The 23,464-nt window shown below is 39.0% G+C and overlaps 1 protein-coding gene across 4 annotated transcripts; it reads left to right on the top strand.

Annotated features, from left to right (window-relative positions):
* Positions 1–3,586: 3,586 nt before the first annotated feature.
* Positions 3,587–23,218, top strand: LOC307036944 (uncharacterized protein). 4 transcript variants are annotated; one of them, XM_079677614.1, is made up of 9 exons: positions 3,587–3,602; positions 15,477–15,551; positions 16,085–16,509; positions 17,750–17,909; positions 20,586–20,860; positions 21,922–21,984; positions 22,510–22,577; positions 22,709–22,752; positions 23,137–23,218. In XM_079677614.1, exons 3-5 carry the CDS (start codon positions 16,297–16,299, stop codon positions 20,774–20,776), a joined length of 564 nt encoding a protein of 187 aa, XP_079533740.1. In that variant the 5' UTR covers positions 3,587–3,602; positions 15,477–15,551; positions 16,085–16,296; the 3' UTR covers positions 20,777–20,860; positions 21,922–21,984; positions 22,510–22,577; positions 22,709–22,752; positions 23,137–23,218. The 4 variants fall into 4 exon arrangements, with proteins under 4 accessions (XP_079533740.1, XP_079533741.1, XP_079533743.1 ...); XM_079677615.1 differs by lacking the exon at positions 21,922–21,984; XM_079677617.1 differs by lacking the exons at positions 21,922–21,984; positions 22,510–22,577.
* The last annotated feature ends 246 nt before the right edge of the window (positions 23,219–23,464 follow it).

Below are 23,464 nucleotides of genomic sequence, written 5' to 3'. Positions count from 1 at the left end.
CCAGAGTTTGAAAGCCGTGAAGTGAATATGCACCACTTGCCCGTTAATTTAAATGAATATCACTGAATGAGGCTGAAACCTGCCCCTAGTTCAGCTTTTTAGTTTCGTTTTTCTAAGCGTATTGATAGCCAAATTTGTCCCTGTGCAGATTGTTGTACTTTATAAATGACCTGGCTCCTATGTTCATGCAGTACAAGAGAAAAGTGTCATTGGAGTAATGGGCCACGATGAAACACTCAGCCGGATTAGACCTGAAAGGGTTTGATGATTGTATTGTCCAGTGCGAAAATTAGCTCAGTGAAAAATTACCTTGTTGCAGGTTGCAAGAGAAAATTGTCTTGACACATTAATAAGCCTTGTGTAGCTCAGATGTTTATAATTGTATTTTCAATTTACAGCTGTAAAACAAAAAGAAAAAAAAAGATTAGGGAGTGATTATTGTATTTCTGTTCTGTTGTGTCAATGTGTCTGGAAAGTCAGACATAAAACCAAAACGCATTTCAATTGCAAGAAAAGATACCTTTGGTGTTATGATGAAACTACAACTGTCTGCATCCATGTAAGTATGGTTAGGCGAATTACTGATTAATTAAAAAACGTCCCTTGTCCTTTATTTTAGACCTACATGTCTGTATGTAACCGTCATGCATACAAGACAATTAACATAATGGACAATCTACATAATGTAGACAGAATGTAATTGATTTTTGCTGATGATGGAGGTCTTGGCCTCTTCAACTGGAGACCTGGTCAGATCCTTATTCTTGAAAGATGTTAAGTATCTCAAGGCATTCTTTGCATTCAGCACTAAAAAAGTGAAGTTAGATTTTTGTTTCCCGGATTATCAAGGTGAAGAGAGAGCAGGACCTAAACCTTTTTCATTCAATCGAGTTCTTGAGCTTCTGCCAGAAGTTCCTGAACTCTTTCAAATGGCAAAGGTGTCCAGACTTTTATAGACTTTCAATGCTGGGTTTCAGCACATTGGATTGCGGCCTCCATGGACGCCTCCTTTTGTGAGTATTCTGAGAATATCCACCTGGAAGAAGAGCTAACGTGCAGAACTCTCCAGAGGAATCCATTCTCCCCATTTGATCTGAAAAGGATTCAGGATGTTTCAACATGTCTACTTTGAACTGTATTTTTCTGAACTTTTTCCTCTATATGAGCATTGTGCATACAAGACTATTAACATAACGGAGGTTTATAGACAGAATAACGTAAGGTTCTATCATACTGTACGTACATGAAATCAATCACAAGGTAAAGGTTGCAGTTTTAGAAGTTTCAAATGTTTTTCTACAGATTGGATTGCGGAAAAACCAGAGCTAAAGGTGCCTCCATGGATGCTTCCTTTTGTTAGTATTCTGGGAATTACTCACACAACCTGGAAGAAGAGCTCAGATGCAGAACTCTCTGGAGGAATACATTCATCCTATTTTACCTGAAAAGCTTTCAGGATGTCCCGAGATGACCTGTAGACCTGTGCAAGCGGCTGAAAATGTGCTTGGATCATTTTGATGGAGTGCAGCTAAATGTCATCAGCCAAGAGAGTTCATTAGCCAATTACATTAGTAAATACATGTAGAGTGGATGGACTTTATTCCTTTTTGCTTTCTCCACTGCCCTTCTGGGAAATTAAATCGGAGAATAAATTGCCACCTTGGTCTCTGCCTTGTGGTTCCTCCCTACAGGGCTGCTGCTAGTAAGTCTGGGTCATATGAAAACTGCTCTCTTGGGGCTGTAATATAGTGCATATGTATTATCCCTGGCCACCCCGTACACATGTGCTGCCCCTGGAAATTGGTAAAAAAATAACTCCTTGAGAACATTTGCATATAAGGTGGATATGAAGATGTCACAAATTGTTAGAAAATCTAAAACAGCGGTTTGGAAGAAAAAAACGTCCTTGTCTTTGTCTGCTGAGTCTATCAATTCACATTTCCCTTTTTTGCCCTCCACAATTGAAATGATCCCTCACGGCGTTGTCTTCAAGGCTGGCTGCTCAGGTATAGTGGAGATATGCTGCCTGTCCTGTGACGCAGGTTTCATTTGTGCGCTGTGCAGGATGGATAAGCACTCTGGAGAGAGAGGAGGGGGAGAGAAGCAGTGACAGAAACGCCCACCAAGCATGGACTGTTTCTGGCAAATGAGAATCTGTTGTGCCTCCCTCTTCATCCAGATGCCAGGGCTGTGGGATTCCAAATTACGGCTGTACATTTTGCACAACTGCTTCATGCTTGATTATCCCGGATCTGAGTGGTCTCTCTCCCTTTGTCATCGCTGCTCTTTGTGCCTCCTTTCATTGTGTCTGATTTACTTATGTACTCTCTTTTCTCCTGGCTGCTCTTGCTCTGGCTATTTTTGCACTTCTTTTTTTTTCATTTCCATTCACTTTAATTTCTCAGATCACTATATTTTTATATGTAATTATTTAAATAAAATAATAATAGGGAATAATGTATCACCATTTTTTAGAATGTTATTATTTAAACAAACTTCCATCTTCTATTTATTTTTATTTTCTTATAGTGAAATATTACTTTTTTCCCTTCTACTGCCTACAGTGCATTTCTGCATTGTGGCAGCTTTCTTTCATCATTTCCCCAAACTGTGAATGGATTGTCCACTTTCTGTTCCTTCATCGCCTCAGATGTGGAATGAAGGCCAGACATTTGTCGCCATGTCCCCAACTAGCAATTTCCATCCTCTCATCTGTGTCTAGACAGCAGCATAATCTTGTGGCTTACTTCCTCATCTGGTCGTAATGCTTTAATATTTCATGCAGTTCAAGGCCTTCTTTGTAATCTGCAGGCACAGCACTTTTCTGGACAGTATTTGTATGATGTGCCTGCTGGCCATTCTCTGATTCCAGCAGGAAGCAGTCGTTTCCATGAAAATAAATAGGGGTCACTTGTCATAATGGTGGAACACTTCTTTGCTAAATGGATGCTAAGATTAGCTCCTCTGTTAGAGGATGAGTCATTATAATCACTATGCAAAGTAAAAGGAGCAGCCATTCGACATTTAAGTGCACAGCGCTGTGATTCCAGCAACAATAGAGCAGGAGCTCATGAGGGACGTGAAATGAGCATGAATGGCAAATGTCAGGATGGCCAAATCTTTCAGAGAAAATTCCAATTAAATGTTTTCCTTTTTAGCATTGCCTGCTACTCCATAAAATGTTAATGGGCGCTGCTGAGAGCGAGACGACATGAGGGGAAGCTGCAGAGACAAGACTGCTGTTCCAGGACCGTGGAATTACTTTGCCTCCAACTGCTTGACAAGCAAACACAAACTTCCTCCTGTGGCTGTATGCCTGGCTGGCTGCCACACTACAGTTTAACTCCATGCCTGGAAATAAATAAATAACTTCACTGGGCTAGAGGTGGACTTATATGTTTGTTTCATTATCATCACCTTAAGATATCTAAAATTCCATATTTTTAAAGGGGGGTATGTCCACCCAAACCGGAACACTGCCATCCCTAGAGCCACGCTGCTAATGCAGATACATATTCAACAGAAAATTGTTTTTTAGTATGGAGCCTGACAGGTGTGAGGAGCCTATTTTAAAGAAATACATACATAATTTGTGCACAGAGGTAAGTCATTTGAAAAACTATTCAAATCAATGAAGAGCGATCACTCCAGAGGGAGACTCGCAAAGGAAATAACTAGAATTACCATAGACAAGCTAAGCTGCTAGCTTGATTGCTGGTGTTAGCCAGCTAGCATGCTTTCTACCCTGAGACTGCTAGCATGTTTAGAATGAGGTTGTGCAATAATAATAAATATAACATGTTTAATTCAATTGTAATATATAAACTACAAATACAATAATAGATTGAACCACAAAACATACTTAAGTTAATACGGAGAAGAAACCTTTTTTTTCTTTCTCGCAAGCATTTGTTCGTGTTAGCTCCTGAAAGCACAGATGAAGAGAGAGTATGCATAGGCCGATTCATATTCATTTTGAAATGGTCTTTTAGTTTTCAATATAAAAATTGTCACAATGCATATATTTCAGTAACAACTTCATTTTCAGTTCAAACTGAAAAGTATGTTTTAATAAGGCTACTTGGACAGACATTGTTAAAACATATTTTACTCATGGCAACTAAGCCACAGAAATGTGTTGATAGTAGAACTATAATACAGAAACTAAAATGTTGCTTATAATCAATTTATCCTGTAGTTATAAAAAAAAAATTATATGAGTGACAATTACGATATCCTGTTTGGAAGAAGGTTAGCTTTTATTTTTATTTTGTATCTTTAATGGAACTACTGGTCTGGAGCTTCTTGTCGCTTTTCAAACTGCATACGAGGTCTGGATTATCCATAGTAACCAGAGCGCTGCCTCTGGAGAGCCATGTTGCTGTTCAATTTTTAAAATGTAACTTCTTTTTTTTCAATGCTCTGAGCATAATCCCCTGACTTCAATTGTATTGGGGCGGTGGCTAGATAACATATTAGGGAAATAATGGTTTTTTTATTATTTGGGTGATCCCACCTTTTAAGGCTACAAAACTGCTTTAACTTTTCTCTCTCCACTGTTTTGTGCACATGCTTTAGCTTTGCAGTGCAGAGCTAGCATACTGAGTCTATTGGGTGTTGAAAAGTGCAGGTTCCCTCCTTCCTTATTTTATTAAATCAATATTTGACTACAACAAACTAGAGTTATGGGTTTGGCAGGCTTCATTCACATGGAAAAAAAATTATACATGAAGCGATTTTGCTCTATATCTCTCTCTCTCTCTGTCGGTCTCTATAAGTGCAGTTTCAGGAGCTCCGATTAAATTACAGCCTATCATTTCCACAGCTCTTACATAGATAGATAGCTTTTAAATTGCTGTGGAAAATCAGAAAGATCATCAAAAGAGTTCCCTGTAATTCACACTTTTACTGGAGAAATGATTCAGTGTAGCCAATAAATTGTTCTTGTTACCAGAAGTCTGAAGGAGCGAGAGCCTACCTGCTGGCCGCTCCCCCTGTGGAGGAAATATGGGCTTGTCTTTGGCTGAAGGATACTTAAATTGAATTTCTGTGCGACAGAGGTGACTTTAGCATACTGAGTGACTTTTGAACAGCGATGACACAAGCATTGTCATTTGTGCTCAATACAGCCACTTTTAAGAGTAATTCTGGTTTATTACACATTTTCCCTTGAGATTATGTTTGACCTTGGAGATAGTAGGAAAAAAAAGACGTTGGCAATTGAAGTATAAAGATATTAGCAGTAACGTTGTTTAACGTTTTTTCACTGTAATTAACATTGCATACTAATTTTAGTTTATATGATTTTAAATTGTATATGTTTAAAATACTGCTTATATAGGCTCACTCATGTAGGCGCATATCTACGGTGCCCCTCCCACGCCCAAAACATAGTCAAAGTGTAATTCAAAACCCTGGAATTAGCCATGTAGCTTATGTTTTTGTGTAAACATGTCATTCTTTACAACAACTTAAATCATAATGATGTATATTTTCTTACCCTTAACGCATAGATTTAGGCAAGGCAGTTTCAATATACAAAAACGACCTTTGACATTTGAGTACAATTAATCATTATAAAAACAATGGAAATAGAAATAATTTCATTGAGATAATCTTCCCTTAACAACCACACTGTTATACCCACAGCTTGTGTTTCTTGCTCATGAACTTGTCACGATGTCTACATGTTCCCAGATCTGAGCAATTACTTAATAATTACAAACATAAGACTCAAGTTGTAATAACACATATTTATATATGGAAAATGCTGTTCAGTTAAACGTCACATCTTCTAAATCCTCTGCGGAGACAGTTGACAGCTTTTGTAACCGCAACTTAACCGTGCAAGCCTCTTTCCTTGCCCTGCCCTACATTCTGCAGCCATATTGTTTGCATTCAAAGCCAGTGCCCACACAGCTGGAGGATAAGCCAAGTCTCTCTGCAGATAAAGTATGGCGCCATTGGCTGCTGCACCCTCTTTTCATTTCCCTCTGTCTACTGAGGTGTCACAGGCTCCTGGCCACAGCTGGAAGATGAATAGTGCTGCACAACTCCAATTTGTCATGGTGTGCAAGAAGGCTCCAAATGGCATTGAGAGACTCTCAGGCTCTCACAAATGGGATCTCTGCAGCTCTGTCTAACCTTGTACGGAACAGCCTGATTCTTTAAAGTCTCACACATTCCCTAGAGATATCAAATCCCTTGTGGGTGCTTGCAACACAGCAGGCACTTAAACCTCACGCTTTTTTTGTAACAAACCAGGCTAAATTCACTCTTGTGTGTGATAGTAAAAGGTGTGTTCTGAACCCATCTGCGCAAGGCCACATGAGTACAGAAAGTAAGCCTTGCCTTGCAGTGCTTGGGCTGGAGAGATACAGATAGCAAAAATCTTCCAGCGCTGCTCCCTGTCTGTTTGGTTATTCCTACACCAGGGGCAACAACACCTACCTGCTCTGTCTCACAGTTCTCATGGAAACGCATCAAAGGAGGCTGAAAGATAGACAGAAGCCGAAGAGAAAGCAGGAGGGGGGTGAAACAACAACCCAGAGATACTTTGGTACTGTACTGTAGCTTCTCTGGGTGGTGACGGTGAAACCCTGTCACACATTTTACCCCCTCTGTTGGAGGGGAAAACCAAAGAGGAACACAGTGTGTTGCTGCCCTTGCGCTCAGTTGAAATTCAAGGCATCCAAGTCACCCACTCAACCGGCAAAAACTGACTTCTTTGGTCGGTTTCAGGGTGCACCTGCATATTTCAGTGGTTTGAAGGTATTCCTCCATGTTGAGTTTTGATGAAAGCAGGGCTGACACATAAGAGAGCCGGGGGCCTGGAGAGTTGGGGACTAAGATTAAACCAGAGACGCCTGTAGACCTACAGGCTGTGATTACAACATCTCCCATTAAAAGCAGCCTTGACGGAAATCCAAAGCGGCACGTCTCCATGGGGAAGAGACTAGCGAAAGATGCGTTCACGGTCGCCTTGTATACGTAAGACAGAACATTTTGAAGCGTTGAGTGTCAGTGATAGTGGGGCATATAGAGTAGCAAGACTGTTTACTGTCACAACAGCTCCTCCATACCAAACAGCATACCAGAACAAAATGGAGTTGGTAGGATGAACGTTAGCTTGTGTTAATTATGGGCACTTTCTTTACTCAGTCCTTGGAGATTCCAGGGCACAAAGGAAACCTACTTTTTCCAACAAGAATAAATATGATGTCTCGATACTTTGCCTCCTTTGCTATAAGCAGATATGGCCTAATATTACTCAGACATACTTAAAGGGAGGCCTCTTCAAAGATGAGCACAATCTTCTCTCTATGAATGAAAAGCTTCTTCATAAGCATTAAAAAATGAACTTGTTCTTTTTATTTCCATCTACAGTTATTCAAACGTGAGTTGACAACCCTCTTCCACCTCATGTGTTTCTCTGAACAGTTCTTTACTGTACTGAAATGAGCAATACATTGAAGATAAGTTCAGGGTCAGCTGCTTTACACGGTTTAAGAGACAGATAATGGTTGATCTGTAAAACATCCCCTGTAAATGATCATTAACACAGCCTATAGTCCTCCAACTCATACGACCAAATTTGTTTGGTCAAAAGCATTGTACACAATTTAAACCAATCAATATTGTTTAATTAACAAGGATAAACTGATGTTTTTTAGTGGATGAGTAATGCAGATATCACTGTGTAATCATTTGACAGTGAGGGGAATACTTCCGGTTTTATTATGAAACCTTGGAGACCGGAAATACTGTTTTCAGCCCGTGAGGGTTGACGCTAACTTTACATGGAAGCTGCCGCATATACACGTTCTCTATGGCGAAACCTCAAATCATCTTCATAATATCTATCAAACTATAGATCCTACATTTCGACTGGACGTGGATTATAAAAGTACAGTATACACTTCTCGCTAGAAATCTAATCAAAAAGCATTTTAATGGCCAAACTATTCCACAATTTAGGATTTTACAGAGAGGGTTATTTGTGAATAAACGACCCTCCGGAAGGTTTGCGAGTGGCGAAGTCACGCCCACTTACTTCCGCATCATGGGACCTTATTCCGAAAAAATAATACATTGAAGTCAATGGAGAGAGAAAACGTATCTTTTGATCCCGTTTGAATTGTGCCATGAATTACACATATGTTGTTTGTCAATCTTAAAAAATAATTTCCATGTCAAAAAATTCAAAGTTTGTCTTAAAACTGTTGAAATATAAGACTATGAAAAATACGCAACTAGAAAGATTACAAATCCCAGAGTCGCGTAAGTGCTGTCATAACTGATGTATTCCCTCCAGATAGCTAAAAATACATTTACTTACTTACTTACTGTACTTACTTACTTTAACAAGATGCCTGTGTGCTTTGTACCAGGTTGTTATCATACCAGTAATAGTACCTTTTGCTCGTTCTCAACTAAAACAAAACACGAGAGTGTACCTTGTTAGCTAATGTTAGCTAGCTGACATTAACGTTACACATTACACTCGTGTTACTCACCGAAACCTTGTAAAGCCGGTCCCGCATGCTGACTCTTACGGAACCGACTAACTCCCCTTTTTCGTATGTACAGCTCTCAACATGCCCAGACTTGTAGTGATTTTCACCTCTTTTAATACTTTTCGCCTCATTCTGAAAGAAAGAGGTGGAATGTACCAACGTGACGGCCATCTTGGTCTTGGTGACGTGTGCAAGACCAGAGTTGTAGTTCATTGAGCACTTCACACAAAGAAATGTGTAACTTCACAGTTTTACGACACATTTAAAAGAATTTGACTTGCAAAATTATCTTTTAAATTGACAAACATGTGTAATTCGTGGCACAATTCTAACGGGATCGAAAGATAATCTTTCTCTCCCCATTGACTTCAATAGAGCTCCTGCGGTCACGTGACTTTTGGTTATCAGCCACCATTTTGGCAGTAAACATGACGACCGGCGCCAGCGTTTTCCTACCGTGCGAGTATACATCTCATTTTAATTCAAGTGAAATTCGGCTTTATAGTACAAAATTAGAAAGATTAAATATAAGCGACCCATATAATGCACCGGTGTGCTTTTCAAGAGCATAACCTCCTGCTCTGAAGACGATGTACCCGACTTGCGCTACGCGGACATTCACAGCTATCTTGTAAGCTTTCCATCAGTGTACTCAGGAGACTCCCTCAGAGCTTACAAAAGCTTGGAGGCTTACAAATGGTGTCAGTCCGGCTTCGTAAACAACATTCAACTGTGGAGTCTTACATCCAAAAACTTCGGCATCATCACTGCAAGGGTAAGTATTAAATTATTCCAGTTTGATAGGCAGTGTCACGTTAGCATTGTTTGTTTATTAGCTTGTCTAGCTACGGCAGTGTCACGTTAGCATGTTTGTTTATTAGCTTGGATAGCTACTGCAGTGCGTCTGAAACTAGTTTGTATTTTTGCTTTTTGAAAACTTTTTGTAGCATTGTACTGTATTCCTTCACCCACCTGATATGAAGTGATCACTGCATAAGCGAAAGCAAACGGCCGGGGGGTCCCATCTTTCAGTCTTGTTCAGACGGCTCCTGGCTCTTTTAATGGCTGCGATCCACTTTTCCCTCCTCTCCGCGTCTTTTGGAATGCGATAATAAGATACACCTTTCTTCTTCCCACGCCTATTTGTGCAACCTGGTGCACAGCAGTTATCCACCATCCTCGACAGTCTGCCAGTGCCTGCCAATGAATTTACTGACGCGATTACTGCCAAAATGGCTGCCCCCTTCGTTTCTCGTCACGTGACCAGCATATGTGACATCATCCGCAGGAGCTCTATACATTGTTTTTCCGATATAAGGTCCCATGGAGGTCCACCGGAAGGGGAGGGACTTCGCCACTCTATCAACGGGAGCATGTTGTTTCTTAAACGACCACTAGAGGTGCTACACTTGACGTACAGTATTTCCGCTAGATGAACGTAATTGAGAACGCGTTCATTCTCCGCGCTGTATAACGGCGTTCAAAAGTGCGTTCATTCTCAGCACTGTATTATAACGGCGTTCAAAAGTGTGCCAGATTTCATATGCCTTTCAGCCGAAGACCCAGTTAAAACACACCGTAAACAGGCTTCAAAATAATGCGGAAAACCACCCAATCTGGCAATAGCAAGCTGCCTGTGACGCGTACGCGCCTGTCACCCCTGGCTGTCGCACTAAAATATACGTCATCAGACTCCTCACAACAAACAATGTGGAACCGCGGAACCGGCGAGCATTGAATGAATGAATGAATTAGTATGGACGAAGCCGAGAGCAGCTGCAGCAGCACTCGCTCAGAGTCAGACTCTACGGCTTCGGCGTATGAGCATTTAAAATAGTTTTACGTTAAAGTCAGTACTGACTCAGACGGAAAAAATCTAACGTTTGCCTGTAAACTGTGTCCGCCCGGTTTGAAAAAGCAAGTACGTACATCGACGACGTCGACAGCAAACCTTAAACGGCACATTGAGAATAAGCACACGACTAGCCTGTCAAGGTATGTGCGAGTGGCGAATAAAAAAGAGAGCCAAAACAGATCCTCTACCACCCAAATCCCATTAACATCGTACAGGAGCGGCCCTGTTTTCACTGTCTCCCAGCCGCAGCTAGACAACCTGGTTTTGCAGTATATCACTGGAGACCTGCAGCCTTTGAGTAAATTGGAAAGGCCAGCTTTCATAAACCTAATTAAAGGGTTGCAGCCATCCAAAAAGGTGCCATCAAGAAAAAGAGTACAGACACTGCTAAACAAGCAATTTCAAGAAAACATATGTGAACTTAAATCTGTACTCTCTGACGTCGATGCTGTGTGCACAACAGCAGATTGCTGGACAGCTGTGAATAAGTCCTTTATAGGCATCACTATACACTGGCTAAACAAAACTGATGTTTCTGAGAGACACTCTGCAGTACTGGCATGCCGGCGGATTAAAGGAGCACATACACACGATGTATTGGCAAAAGTATTGTCAGATGTGAACAAAGAATTCAAGATCCACCGCAAGGTTGTGTGTACAGTAACAGACAACGCTTCAAATTTTGTAAAGGCATTCAACTGTTTTGGGATGGACATGGCTTTTGATGCCGAAGAGCCAGAGACAGTGGTCAACTTTGATGAAACTGAAAGTAAAGATGCCAATGAACCAGATGCAGCCTTTGCTGACGCCAGTGAGAGCTCAGATGAAGATGACCAGATGGAGCCTGAGCCTCTGTCAGATTTGGATCATCCCTCTCTCCCCCCTCACAGAAGGTGCATGGCTCACACCTTGAATCTAGTGGCCAAAGATACAGAAAAGGTAACTGAAAAATGCTACAAAGCAATGTCGAGGGCTGTTTTTGCAAAAGGATCTGCTCTGTGGAACAAGGTTAAGCGGAGTTCAAAGGCTTCTGATACTGTGGAGGAAAAGCTTGGGATTAGCTTTGTTGTGCCAAATGACACAAGATGGAACTCTGTATTTCTTTCCATGGAGCGACTGTCTCGCATTGCAACACTAACTACCAAGGCAGAAATGAATGTGTCACCTCTGCAAATGATGCCACTCCCCTACATGACAAGCTGCTCCTGCAAGATGTGAGTGATGAGTTTGGCTTTCGTTGATTCTCACGAGATGAAGTCAACTTCATACACAAGTTTGTGGATGTGATGAGGCCTTTGGCCCTTGCACTAAACATCCTCCAAGCAGAGAAGAACATCTTTCTTGGGTAACTGGCTCCAACCATTGTGCAACTGCAATGTCATATGAATGACCTGTTGGATGAGAGCACAAAACCCACTGCTGCAGAGGGTCTCATTACATGCCGTCCCCTCATAAAGAGCATCTTGCAGTCACCCAGCACAAGAATGGCAGGTCTTCTGGAGAAGAGGGAGCACATACTGTCCGCTATACTGGTGCCAAGATTCAAGCTTGACTGGGTCCAAGATGAGGAGAAACATGTGCAGTACAGATTGATGCTGAAAAGAGAATTGCAAACCAACTCTGACGACTCGGATGCAAGAGACTCAGGTCAAACCCAGTCCAGTCGCAAAAGTAACAAGAAAGATCCTGCAGCTTCATTCTTCAGATATAACAGAAACCCTCAGGTTCCTCAAAAATCTGAAGTGGACACTTATTTGGATGCCCTAGTACAGATGGGTTTGATGAGTACATGCAGTTTTCCAAAACTCAAAAGGCTGTTCATAAAACACAACAAAGCACTGCCCTCAAGCGCTCCGGTAGAGAGGCTTTTCAGCATCTGTGGTCAAATATTCAGGTAGGAATGAGCTGTGATTATATTCCTAATCTAATTATTTCAGTAATTGCCATTTGCCTCAGTACACAATTCCTTTAATACAGATTACTGTTACAATGTTTGCCACAATAATCATGATGTTAAAATGCCTTCTCTTCTTCTTCTTTCTTCTTCTTCTTTCATCTCATTCAGGCCCAGGAGAAACCGGCTAGGAGATGACAACTTTGAGAAGCAGCTGATCTTGAATGCCAACAAAAATATTTGAAGGTATATATATTATTGTTGTGACCTGTTTTTTGGGCTATAGAAGTACAATGTATTGCTAATGGAGATGAGTATATTGGTGTGCAGAGGTGAGCTGCATAAAAATAACAGTCAGAGCATATCTTGTTTTTGTTTTTACAGGAAGCAAGAAACAGCAGATCCACCAGGGATTGACCAGACCACTGTGACCGAAACAGCAGATCCACCAGGGAGAGACCAGACCACTTTGACCAGTGACAGAGGATCTTCATTCAGATAAGGCATTTTCAGGATGGGCAGAAAGTAACAATGTCCTTGCCCCTGCACACTTTTGGACTCTTTTTTTATTTTCACAAATTATTATTTGTGATTTAGTTATTTTAGTTATTTATTTGAACTGTAACCAGTGGTGACAGATCTTCACTCAGTATTTTCACTCACACTGGACAGAAAGTAATAGCAGTACTGTCCATGGGCCTTGGACTCTGACTGACTCTTTAAGTTATTGGGTTTTTTTTACCTATTTTTTTACCTTTTTTACCTCATTCATTTGGGCTGAATATTGCACCCAAGTTATATAACTTTTTGTTCTTTGGGCAATCAAGTCAGGAAAAAAAAAGAATGCGACTGACTCAATGAAAAGAGAATTAATGTTTAAATGTTTTGCACTTTGAATATTGAACTTTGAGGTACAAACTTAGTTTCATACCTCAGCCTGGTTCCTACCTCGTGTTGTGTTAGTACAGAGTTATGTCGGCACATGTTTATATGTTATATGTTTGCACAATGACAACTTTCAGTTTTGGTACTTTAAGTATATTTAGATTATTATACTTAATAAAGACCATTCAAGCAGCACGTTTTTCCTCATGTTTTTGAAAATATACTGTAGAGATGAAAGCTGCAGCTGCTACTCGTGTGGACTGAATGGGCGGCAGCAAAGCGTTATAGAAATGCCAGTATTCTGATTGCTGTCTGTGGTTCTATATGGGTTGTGGCAATCATTTTGACAAATAATAGCTCGCAGCAACGTATTGAAAAAATAACTATAAACTATAAATTAGTTCATTTTTGAAACCATGAACTTTAGTTAAACATTTTGAATTATGAACTATGAACTGAACTAGTTCATTTTAAAATGTGTGAACTGTGAACTGAACTAGTTCATGTAGAAAGTGAACTTTCCCAACACTGACCCCCGGTAAGATTTGTTTGTTAAATGTTGTAGTTAAATGCATCAATCTGGTGCACTTTGAGGGGAAAATAAAGAGACTAGATCTATGGAAACACCCATATGAAACAGAACTGTAAACATTTCAATAATCATAAAATCATAAGAACATGGCCATAACCAATAACATACCATATCCAATATTTAAAAACATTTGAACTTGTTTATTTATTTGTTTTTGGTTCATTTATAGTTGTGAGTGTGTCTGGGCTCCTGAACCAGCCTCACCTGTCTCCCCCCCCCTCTCCCCCCTGTTCCTCTTTGAGGCACAAGCAAAGACTAGATTTAGCTCTCAATAAGTTTTAAAAGTTTATTTTACCTTTTTTCACCTAGTTAACATTTGTTTTTAATTATTCATGCATATTTCACTAATCTCACTCCCTCCTCAAATGGAAATATGTGTTTAAATAAATGGAGACCGAACCGTTTGAGACCTACTGAGATAACTTAGACTAAGTTAACTATCTAAACACTCAGAGTCCTTTACCTCACCTGAGCTGAGTTATCAGCCTCTCAGTCTGACAGGAGAGGACTCTCCTCCACCTTCAACCCAGTCTCACGGCATTTCGTGTTCACCAACACGATTTTTTATCTATTGATTCGTGTTCACCAACACGATTTTTAATCTATTGATTCGTGTTCACCAACACGATTTCCCCCTTTTTTTCGTGTTGCACAGCACGATTTTAAAAGCAATGTATTTCAATTGGTAGTCTTTCTCCTTTTTTTTCGTGTTGCACAGCACGATTTTAAAAGCAATGTATTTCTGTTGGTAGTCTCACGGCATTACGTGTTATAGGAAGACCGGAAGCTGTGTGGTTCATAAAAACATGTTCTTACTCAATATCAAGCCACGATTATTGCTTTTATTTAAAATCGTATCATTTCGGACTTTTGTTGCTGTCTGTGAGGAAAATAAAAGGGGCTCATTTTTCCTTCTAATTTGTTATTCTTTTCAAAATAACACACTGTTATTTAGTCAACAATAACACACAATTATCCTTGTTTTTATTTATTTGTTTAATTCTATAATCTCTGGCTTTTTTGCCATCCTTCAGGAACTGAATTTCAAAATAAAAATAACCGGAAACAGACCTAGGCCTATAAGGGACATTTCGAGCATCATCGAGTTTAGGATGGCCGAAGACACTACACTACCCATAATCCCCAGCTATCGTTTAGGACTACAGTCCCCGTGATTAAACTTCAAGTCGGGATTGGATGTTGGAGTGGCAGTGCGCCAAGGTTACGGAATCAAAACTGGATCGAACGCCGCCCCCCCCCAACAATTAGAAGTTGCCAGTATTAAACACCAATTATTAACCAATTAAAATTAACCGATTAAACATCTCTCTGACACAGTTTAAAAGCATTTCAAGTGGAAGAATTGTTCGTGTCTCCTCTTCGTGTCTCGGGAAGCTGGAAGCTGTATTATTTTCAAAAAATAAAAATATATATTTTCTTTTTTTAACCATAAAGGGTACTTTACACAACATTGAGTCAAACTTATCCTTGTTTTAATCCTTGTTTTATTTATGTTAAATTGTTGTTGTCGGTTAATTTTCCATTTTATTTATTTAGGTTTAAGATATCATTATTTTTTATTTATTGTTATCATGTTAGATGTTTAAACTTTTCTGCATTTTATAAGGCAATATATACTTTTTTGTTTTTCTCCGTATGCTACTTAGGTTATTAAAGAGTTATCGTGTCAAAATATAGGAAATCTATTAATATTTTATTGTATAATCGGTACAGGAAATTACATCATTCAGAGCACCACCTATTGGCCAAAGACGCTGCCACCGGCATTGCGATCCATCCTCTGACAAAGTAAGTCGGGTCACTAAAGTCTGATACATTTTTTGCTTAGATTTAATAATTGGGGATTTTTTTTAAGCCTTTACTCGCATGGTTCATCATACATACTGAACTGTTCTAAGTCTGAGAAATGCTTTCACCATAATCAGCAAAGCAACATTAATGTGAATTATTCTTGCGGGCGGCTAGCTAGCTAGCTCACGTTCAACATAAGCTTAAACTAGTTTAGCTACATTTATATCAGCTCATAAGTGGTGTGTGAAAAATATTTGTCTTAATTACGGCTACATACGTCGGTGTTAAAGTGTGAGTTATACGTTATCTTAATCGCTTTTGTTTTACACATGACAGTACTAACGCTGGCCGACATTTTAATATATGTTTGGGGGGGAGGGGCATAGTCCACGTCCATGTGCTTGTTACGCGTATGAAACAGGAAACACGTAAATGAACTCAAGTCTGTCTAAAGTAGTTAAACCTTCACAATGTGCATTTAAAAAAGCTAGTTTCACTACATAATTCACTTTTTCTGTTCTCTCCTGCAGCTCCTGTACCCACACCACAAACCCATACACTGATCTACACCATCATAAAACCAACGGCACTTTTAAGAGCCAAACTCAACCTATGTCCCTATCTCCCTATCTAGCTCTCTTATATCTATCATCTATTTCTTTATTCACCCTTCTATCTATGCTGTGTACTTCTCTACTTTCCTGTGTTTGTCAGTCTGTTTGTTTGTAATCCCGTGTTAATCATGCCAGGTGGGTCTACAAAAAAGACATGTCCCTTCTGTCAGAACATTTTATTTTGTGCAAAGAAGATCTGTGTACATTGCCTTAAGGAGCAGCCAAAAAAGCCGCGCCTTGAGAAGAAGCTCAAGAGGTTTGATGAGAAGCGAGGGGGTTGGGTGTCAGGGCGGAAGAAGAACCACAACATTGCTTCCATGAAGGATGAAGCCATTGTCTTGGTATGTACACTTTTTACTGTATGTTAAGGCCCGGACACACCAAGCTGACACCAAAGAACTGACACAGACGGACCCTGACTGTTTGCCAATATATTGGGCCAGGATCAAGTTGAAAGTTGTTTTTATATACATTTATTTCTTAAAGATGTTTGTATCTTATTAACCAATATACACTTTGATATCAACTTCAAATATAGATATTATTGCAAAGGTATTATTTAATATTCTCTTTTCTTTCAATTTTAAAACTACTCTTATCTTAACTTTCACAGCCAAGGGACACTATTTTAATTTAAACACATTTAAATAAACAGAGCACTTCCTTCACTTCCATGTTGTGTTCCATTCTTGCTTATGTACACACTTTTAGACCTTAAAGGTAGGGTATGTAAGTTTGACAAACCGGCTCGAGATCGCTAGAATTTGAAAATACACAACCGGAGAAAATCTGCCACTTCCTTACAGAGCCCCTCCTCTAACACACACGAACACACACATGACCGATGAGGGCACGAGATAAGTTTGTGCACAGATGGAAGGCTGACAGGCAGGTAAGCCATCCAGTTACTTTAGCCGGGCCGGCTCAGATGATTGGTCGTGCTTTTTACAGTATTACGGCTTCCACAGATGACATTTTTTTATGGATTTTTTGTCAAAGCACTTAAGATATTCATTGCTATCGGGATGTTAAGAGCATTCCATGGAATAGAACAAAAAGTGTATCTCGAGCCGGTTTTTCATACTTACCTACCCCACCTTTAATAAGACTACATAATTGTATGTTACTACTCTATATTACTCTTACGACTGCAGCCACAACATACGGGAACGTTTTACATCGTAGCAGGCAATTTCAATTTCAACAGTGTCAAGCTATGCTTGGATTGTGTTACATTTTTAATTATGCAATAGTCATTGTAAGTGTTAACTGTTAATAGTTGAGTGGTCCCACATTTGTTTCTTATTGTACTTTAACTTTAAGATTATCAGGGTTTGAACTGGGACTCAGGATACTGATTTATTTGTATTTGTCAATAAAATATTTTCTGCTTCTACTGTGTAACCCTTCCTGGTAAATACATGATTCTGCAAAAGCTTAACTCAGCATCTAGGTTTATGAATGGCATACAACTAGATGCTGTCATCAGTAATGTTATAGTTGTAGTTATATAGTTGTTGTTGTTGTTTCCTTTCCATTTCTTTAAACAGTAAATATATTATTTTGTCATTACAACTTGAGAAACTCCATGCCGTTGGCTTTAAACCAGTGCTGCTTCTTGACAAGGAGACCAGGACGAAGGACGTCAAATGTGAAATCCTAACCCCTCGCTGCACACTGACCGCCTATGCCCAGGATTACCTTGACAAGATAGGCACTTTTTATGAGTACCTTTGTGAAGGTGAGATGCTTGCACTATATCTTCACAGTATTGTGTACACAAAATGTTTGTATCAATGGAGAGCTTCACATTTCCTTATAACCAACACAGTTATATGGAATGAGTTTGGATCAACTCATTTAATAAAGTCAGTTAAGTTAACAACAACTTACAGCGACTGTTTTCAATCCATCTAAATCTTGTGGGACAACAACTTGATCCAGTATCTATCCTTTGATACAGACAGAAAGCAGTCATTCTAGCCATTTATTTGGGTTTGGTAAACTATATTTTTGTGAGACAACTAACACACATCCTTTCTACCTGTTAACTGTCACTATTTTTAGCTGCAAAGTATTACAAAAGTTGAAAGTAATTGCAAAATACTTAGGGTTATGGACAACGTTCGACTGTTTATTATTTTAGCAAACTACATACAATAAATACATTTTTAAACACTGAGTATGTAGCTTAATGAGACATGGCTTACTCTGCAGAGGGGACTTGTAGACATTTAACTGTTATTTATCAGGAAATAGTTAGCCAAGTTTACGTGAATTTGAAAAACCATTTTGGGGTATTGTGCTACCACTTGCGCATTCATTGTATACAAATTGAAAGTTGTAAAGTTGTTAATGTCAAGGTAGTTAGGTTTGATGACTGAAATGTATGTTTAGGCTTGAGCCATCCCTTAAGCAATTTCCTTTTAGCAAACCGTTCCTAAAAGGTTTATTTTATCAACGCCCAAAAGGGAGAAATATTTTGAGGTTAATGGTAAGAGCACAATACATGAAGACGATCCCAGTTGACCACATATTCAGTTTGGCAGTTCTGTATTAAGGTCATGTTTCTCGGGTTGTAAACAAAAGCAGTTATCCAGTGCATCCAGAGGTCCCTTTACATTACATTTATGTTTTTATCCAAAGCGACTTGCTACTTATTTGATTGCACTTATGTAAAACACGTTTGCGTCAGTCTCATAAATTCTAGGGGTGCACCGAATGGGAAATTCTTGGCCGAAACCGATACCGAAAATAGGAAACAGTTGGCCGAAAACCGAATGCCGAAAGGCCGAAAATGATTAATAGAAATATATATATATATATAATTTATAAAAAATTTCCCGATGTTGTTCAGCTACCTGATTATGGAAAAAGACATGATTATGGCAAAACTTAACTTAAATAATAATCACTATTATGGGTCCAAAAAACATTTATTCAGCACTTTTGAATGCATACAGTACATTAATTCCAAGTCAAGTGCATTTTCTCTGTAGGATAACTACAACAAAGTGCATTCAGAACAAAGCCAAGGTGCATAAACATCTAGGCCAGTAGGCCTGCAACAAAATAGTGTAAATAAAGACTGTAACAGCCAGGCCTTCAACAACAACAAATGCACCTATAAGTGCATGCATACAAATGTGCAAACTGGATAAATCCACATGAATGTAACTATTTACAAATTCAATTACAATTCAATTTCAAGAATCTAAACAAGGCTGTCTGTCCTCATAAGCAAAGTAGTAAACATTGTATAAAGATACATAAAGTGAAAACTGGATACAAAATCCACAATCAATTATAAATTAAATTACAATTTCAAGAATCTGCAAATAAGGTGGTCTGTCCTCATGAGCAATGTAAACAACATTGTATAATTTAGATACCGAAAGTACAATATATTGAACACTGTGCTGCTGTCATTTCCCCCTAATGATAACCTGAGATGGTGAATTATAACTCACAATGAAAATTGTTCAGGAAAGTGGGTATAGAGTAGACATGTAGAACTAGATAAGCTTATGATAATCCAGCCTTGTCTACTTATGAAGGAAAAGTGGGAGGTTATTTTTAATGACCATTAGCTTCTCTGCTTTATCAGCCATAAGTCTGCTCCTCTTCTCATCAAGCACATGAGAGGCAGCGCTGAACAGTCTCTCGCTGTCAGTGCTTGTGATTTGATCTTACTCCGGATATTTGTCCGGCTGTTTTGATTTCAAGTGGTGGAGTAATCCCGAAGTGGTGAAAGTCTTTGCAGTTACACCCCTTCGAGAAATGTCAGCTGAAAACGTTTTACAAATCGCAATCCACGCCTCTTTCTCTGATATTTTTAAATATCTCCAAGCGGCAGACATGTTGGCTGTGAGCCAGCCGCGAGCATGGTCGCGCACCGTGCTTGTCGCCGCGTTTTGATTACGTCATCATAACAACACGTTAGCTTACCAACGTAACCCTGTTCCCTGACATTCGGTGATATTTTTTCGGTGCTAAAACCCTTTCGGCCAAAAACCGAAAGAGCCTTTTTAACCATTTTCGGCCGATAATTTTCAGCGGCCGAATATTCGGTGCATCCCTAATAAATTCGGAACAAAATGTGTGGATGTAAATAATGTAAGGGAACATACATGCACATGTCTATATGTTGTCTACCGACAAATTGATGTGTCACATCTCATGGAATGTAGACACAAATCGAAGAATAATATCGCAAAACCATAAATGGTTGACTGGATAAATACCACAATTTCTCTGCTATTAACTTTGATTGCACACAGTCCTATGACATGACGAGTATATTTTTGACCCTGTCTGGAAACATACCTTAAGCACGCTGTATTTCTTATTTCTAGATATATGAGTTAACCTCTTTGTCTTAAGCAAGTCAAGACCAACATTTGTTTAACTTGCACAGGTTGGACACAGGACTCCACTGGCCAGGGGGTTGCGGAAGATCCTGAGGAAGAGACAGTCACGCTGAACCTCACACCCTGTGACCCATCTGAACCAGAAAACAACTGGCAGGAGGCAGGGACCACAGAGAGCCAGGTGCCAGAGACAAGCACCGTGCAGGTGGAGGTGCTGAAGACCCCCCCCCCCCCGTGAAGCAGTGCACCATCATAGAGGTGGGGCAGGAGGAGCAGCCGCAGCGGGATGATGTGAGACAGGCTGCCACCACGGAGGGACCAGGTAATAAAATAGATAGATAGAATCGGAGGGATGAAACCCTCTTTAATGGTCACACATGCAGAGCACACTGCACACACAGTGACATTTGTTCTCTGAGATTTGCAGCTTTTATATTTATAAAAGTCAAGAGTGTTTTCCGATATTTTCCTAAAAGATTATTGTAGGTAACTTGTTGACAAGTCATGCTTCTACAATATCTCAAAACACCTAATTGCACTTCTTGCATTTTTGGGAATAATGATTGTTCCAATAGGTAAATAATAATAACAACAATAGCTTAATCTAAATAACAATTTCACCTACAGCTTCATAAATATGAAAGGAAAATGGGATACTTGGGTATGTGTATATCCTTAGGTCCTCGGATATAAATAAATATTAAACGTTTAGAAAAATACAGTCTTTCATTCCTGAACAGACATGTGGTTACTATATGGTTATACCTTTTTCACACAAAAATGCAAAGCAACAGCAGGCTTACTTAACATTTGATAAATCACAAAATAAAATTCCTATGTGATTACTTTACACACAGAAAGGGTCTTACATTGTAACGTTAGGGCAGCAGGTCGATAACATCAAAATGATTTGGCTCATGCCCATATATTGTACGAGAGGTTGATATCATTAATATTGTGTTCTACCTAAAGCAATCCCTGACCATAGGTGTAAACTTCGAAGCAACTCATGCAACAACGTCATGCAGCATATTTAAACTTTATACTCAAGAACTGCATTTAGATACGACACTGTCCCATAATGAACATACGGGGAATAAACTTAGGTTTTTGAATCAAAGTTAAATTCATTTAACGTTACAGCACAACATGTTATTAAACTATTCGTTACACATAAAGTATGGAGTCAATTATAGGCAAGACAACAAAACACCTAGATTTCATAGATCAACCTCAATTAAATCGCAATGACAAAAACATATCTGTACCTAACACCTATTGCATCATGTGATGCTGCATTTGTGGGATGTATTTTGAAACTTAAGTTTAAGCTTAACTTGGTGTACTGTATGTATATAGTAATATTTCTTGTTCAACCCACAGCTGTCAGGACAGGGTCCGTGAGGGACACAGTACTTGGTCCTAGACTCAAAAAGAAAAAGTCAGGTATATTAATTAACAGTATTAAGTATTTTGACTGATTATAAACATTTGCATGAGTCGAATTGATTGGTATTCTAATAAATCTATCGACATGTACTTTAGCAAAGTGCATGTAAACGCAGTGATTGATGCTTCTTCAGTGAGTTAACAATGCTATATTGTGACTAATAACTATAACTGATACATTATCCAAAAATCCAAAGGGCTTTAATTGTCTAATTAGACTAAAATACATACAGTCATAGTTGATAAGGTGGTGATGAGAATGCTAGGCAGTAAAGGAAGCAGCAGTACAGTATTTTCTTTGGTCATCTCAGGCTCAGCAGTGGTATGGCCATTCAAACAAGCATCCCATGTTAGGACTTAGAGCAGCTTGGTTCCATTACAATGATGTATACAGTAACTTTTGACCAGTGATAACAGTGTGGTCACTTTTCATCGTGCAAGTCTGGTTGCTACTTAAGTGTTCATAGTTTTTATTTCTAATATGACTAATACTGTATGTGGAACCTGCTTTGATGTTCACAGATTGCTCCTACCACACTCGCCTATAAACTTTCCCCATCAGGAGTGTAATAAAAGAAAGAATGAGAAAGGTTAGACGGGAATAAAAGTAATGCATAGGGTGTGCTTTATGATTTACAAACTTCCAACACAATTGTTTGCTAAATAGCTAATATGCGTTTGGTCTTTCCGAAATTAGAGATTTGTTTTCTTCTCTTGATAGGGAAAAGCGGAAATGTTGGTGGAGTGGGAGCCCTGTCCAGTATGGTATATATCTTCCAGTTACTTGGCTTCATGTCATCTGATGTAGTCTCATGTTGGAGAACAAACACATGATATTTAACAAATGCAAAACATCCAAATCTACCACCAGTCCTCTTATATATTTCACTGCTGTTATTCTGAAGCAGCTGAAGTAGTGTAGGAACAAATTATTGTTTAACTTCATTGTTGTTAATGTATGTGTTTTTGTTTGTTTTTATTGTTTGTTAGAACATTTGTTTTCATTTCTATATTCACTTTTTCTAAATGGTAAATGAAACATTTACTTATATAAATTGAGTTATAAGATGTTTGCTTCACACATGGTTTATGCTTTTCGGAAAGACGAAACCAGTAACTGTAACTAACATTATTCCATTCTGTTTTAAGTGGCAAGGAGTGGGCTCATTCCTGGCAGCCGAAGAATTCTCCAGGATAATGCATAAAAATAAAATCTGTTATTTGAACACCAGTTTTGTTTTTGGACATTTGTTCTCTTGTTTATATGCTCCATTTGTGTCATATTTAATATGTTTCTATTAGAAATAAGATGAAAACCTCCACCAAAATGCATTTGACATTTTAGGAAATTACAGTTGAAATGTTTTCATTGTCAGTGATAGGAACACCATAACCTATTTTAAGCATATTCATGTGTGAAATCTGGTACTTTGCCATCCACTGCCTTATCTAATTTGTTTAACTTCCGAAGTATAAC

This window comes from Notothenia rossii (genome assembly GCF_949606895.1).
Source record: "Notothenia rossii genome assembly, chromosome: 4".
Lineage (NCBI taxonomy): Eukaryota > Metazoa > Chordata > Actinopteri > Perciformes > Nototheniidae > Notothenia > Notothenia rossii.
This window is presented reverse-complemented; position numbering and strand designations above follow the sequence as displayed.

What these genes read in the sequence shown, in the direction of transcription:
- LOC307036944 (XM_079677617.1), top strand. Translation starts at nt 16,297, where the DNA reads ATGCCAGGTGGGTCTACAAAAAAGACATGTCCCTTCTGTCAGAACATT. An exon ending in AGGATGAAGCCATTGTCTTG is followed by an intron (nt 16,510 to 17,749) that starts GTATGTACACTT and finishes TTACAACTTGAG; the next exon opens with AAACTCCATGCCGTTGGCTT. An exon ending in TTATGAGTACCTTTGTGAAG is followed by an intron (nt 17,910 to 20,585) that starts GTGAGATGCTTG and finishes TAACTTGCACAG; the next exon opens with GTTGGACACAGGACTCCACT.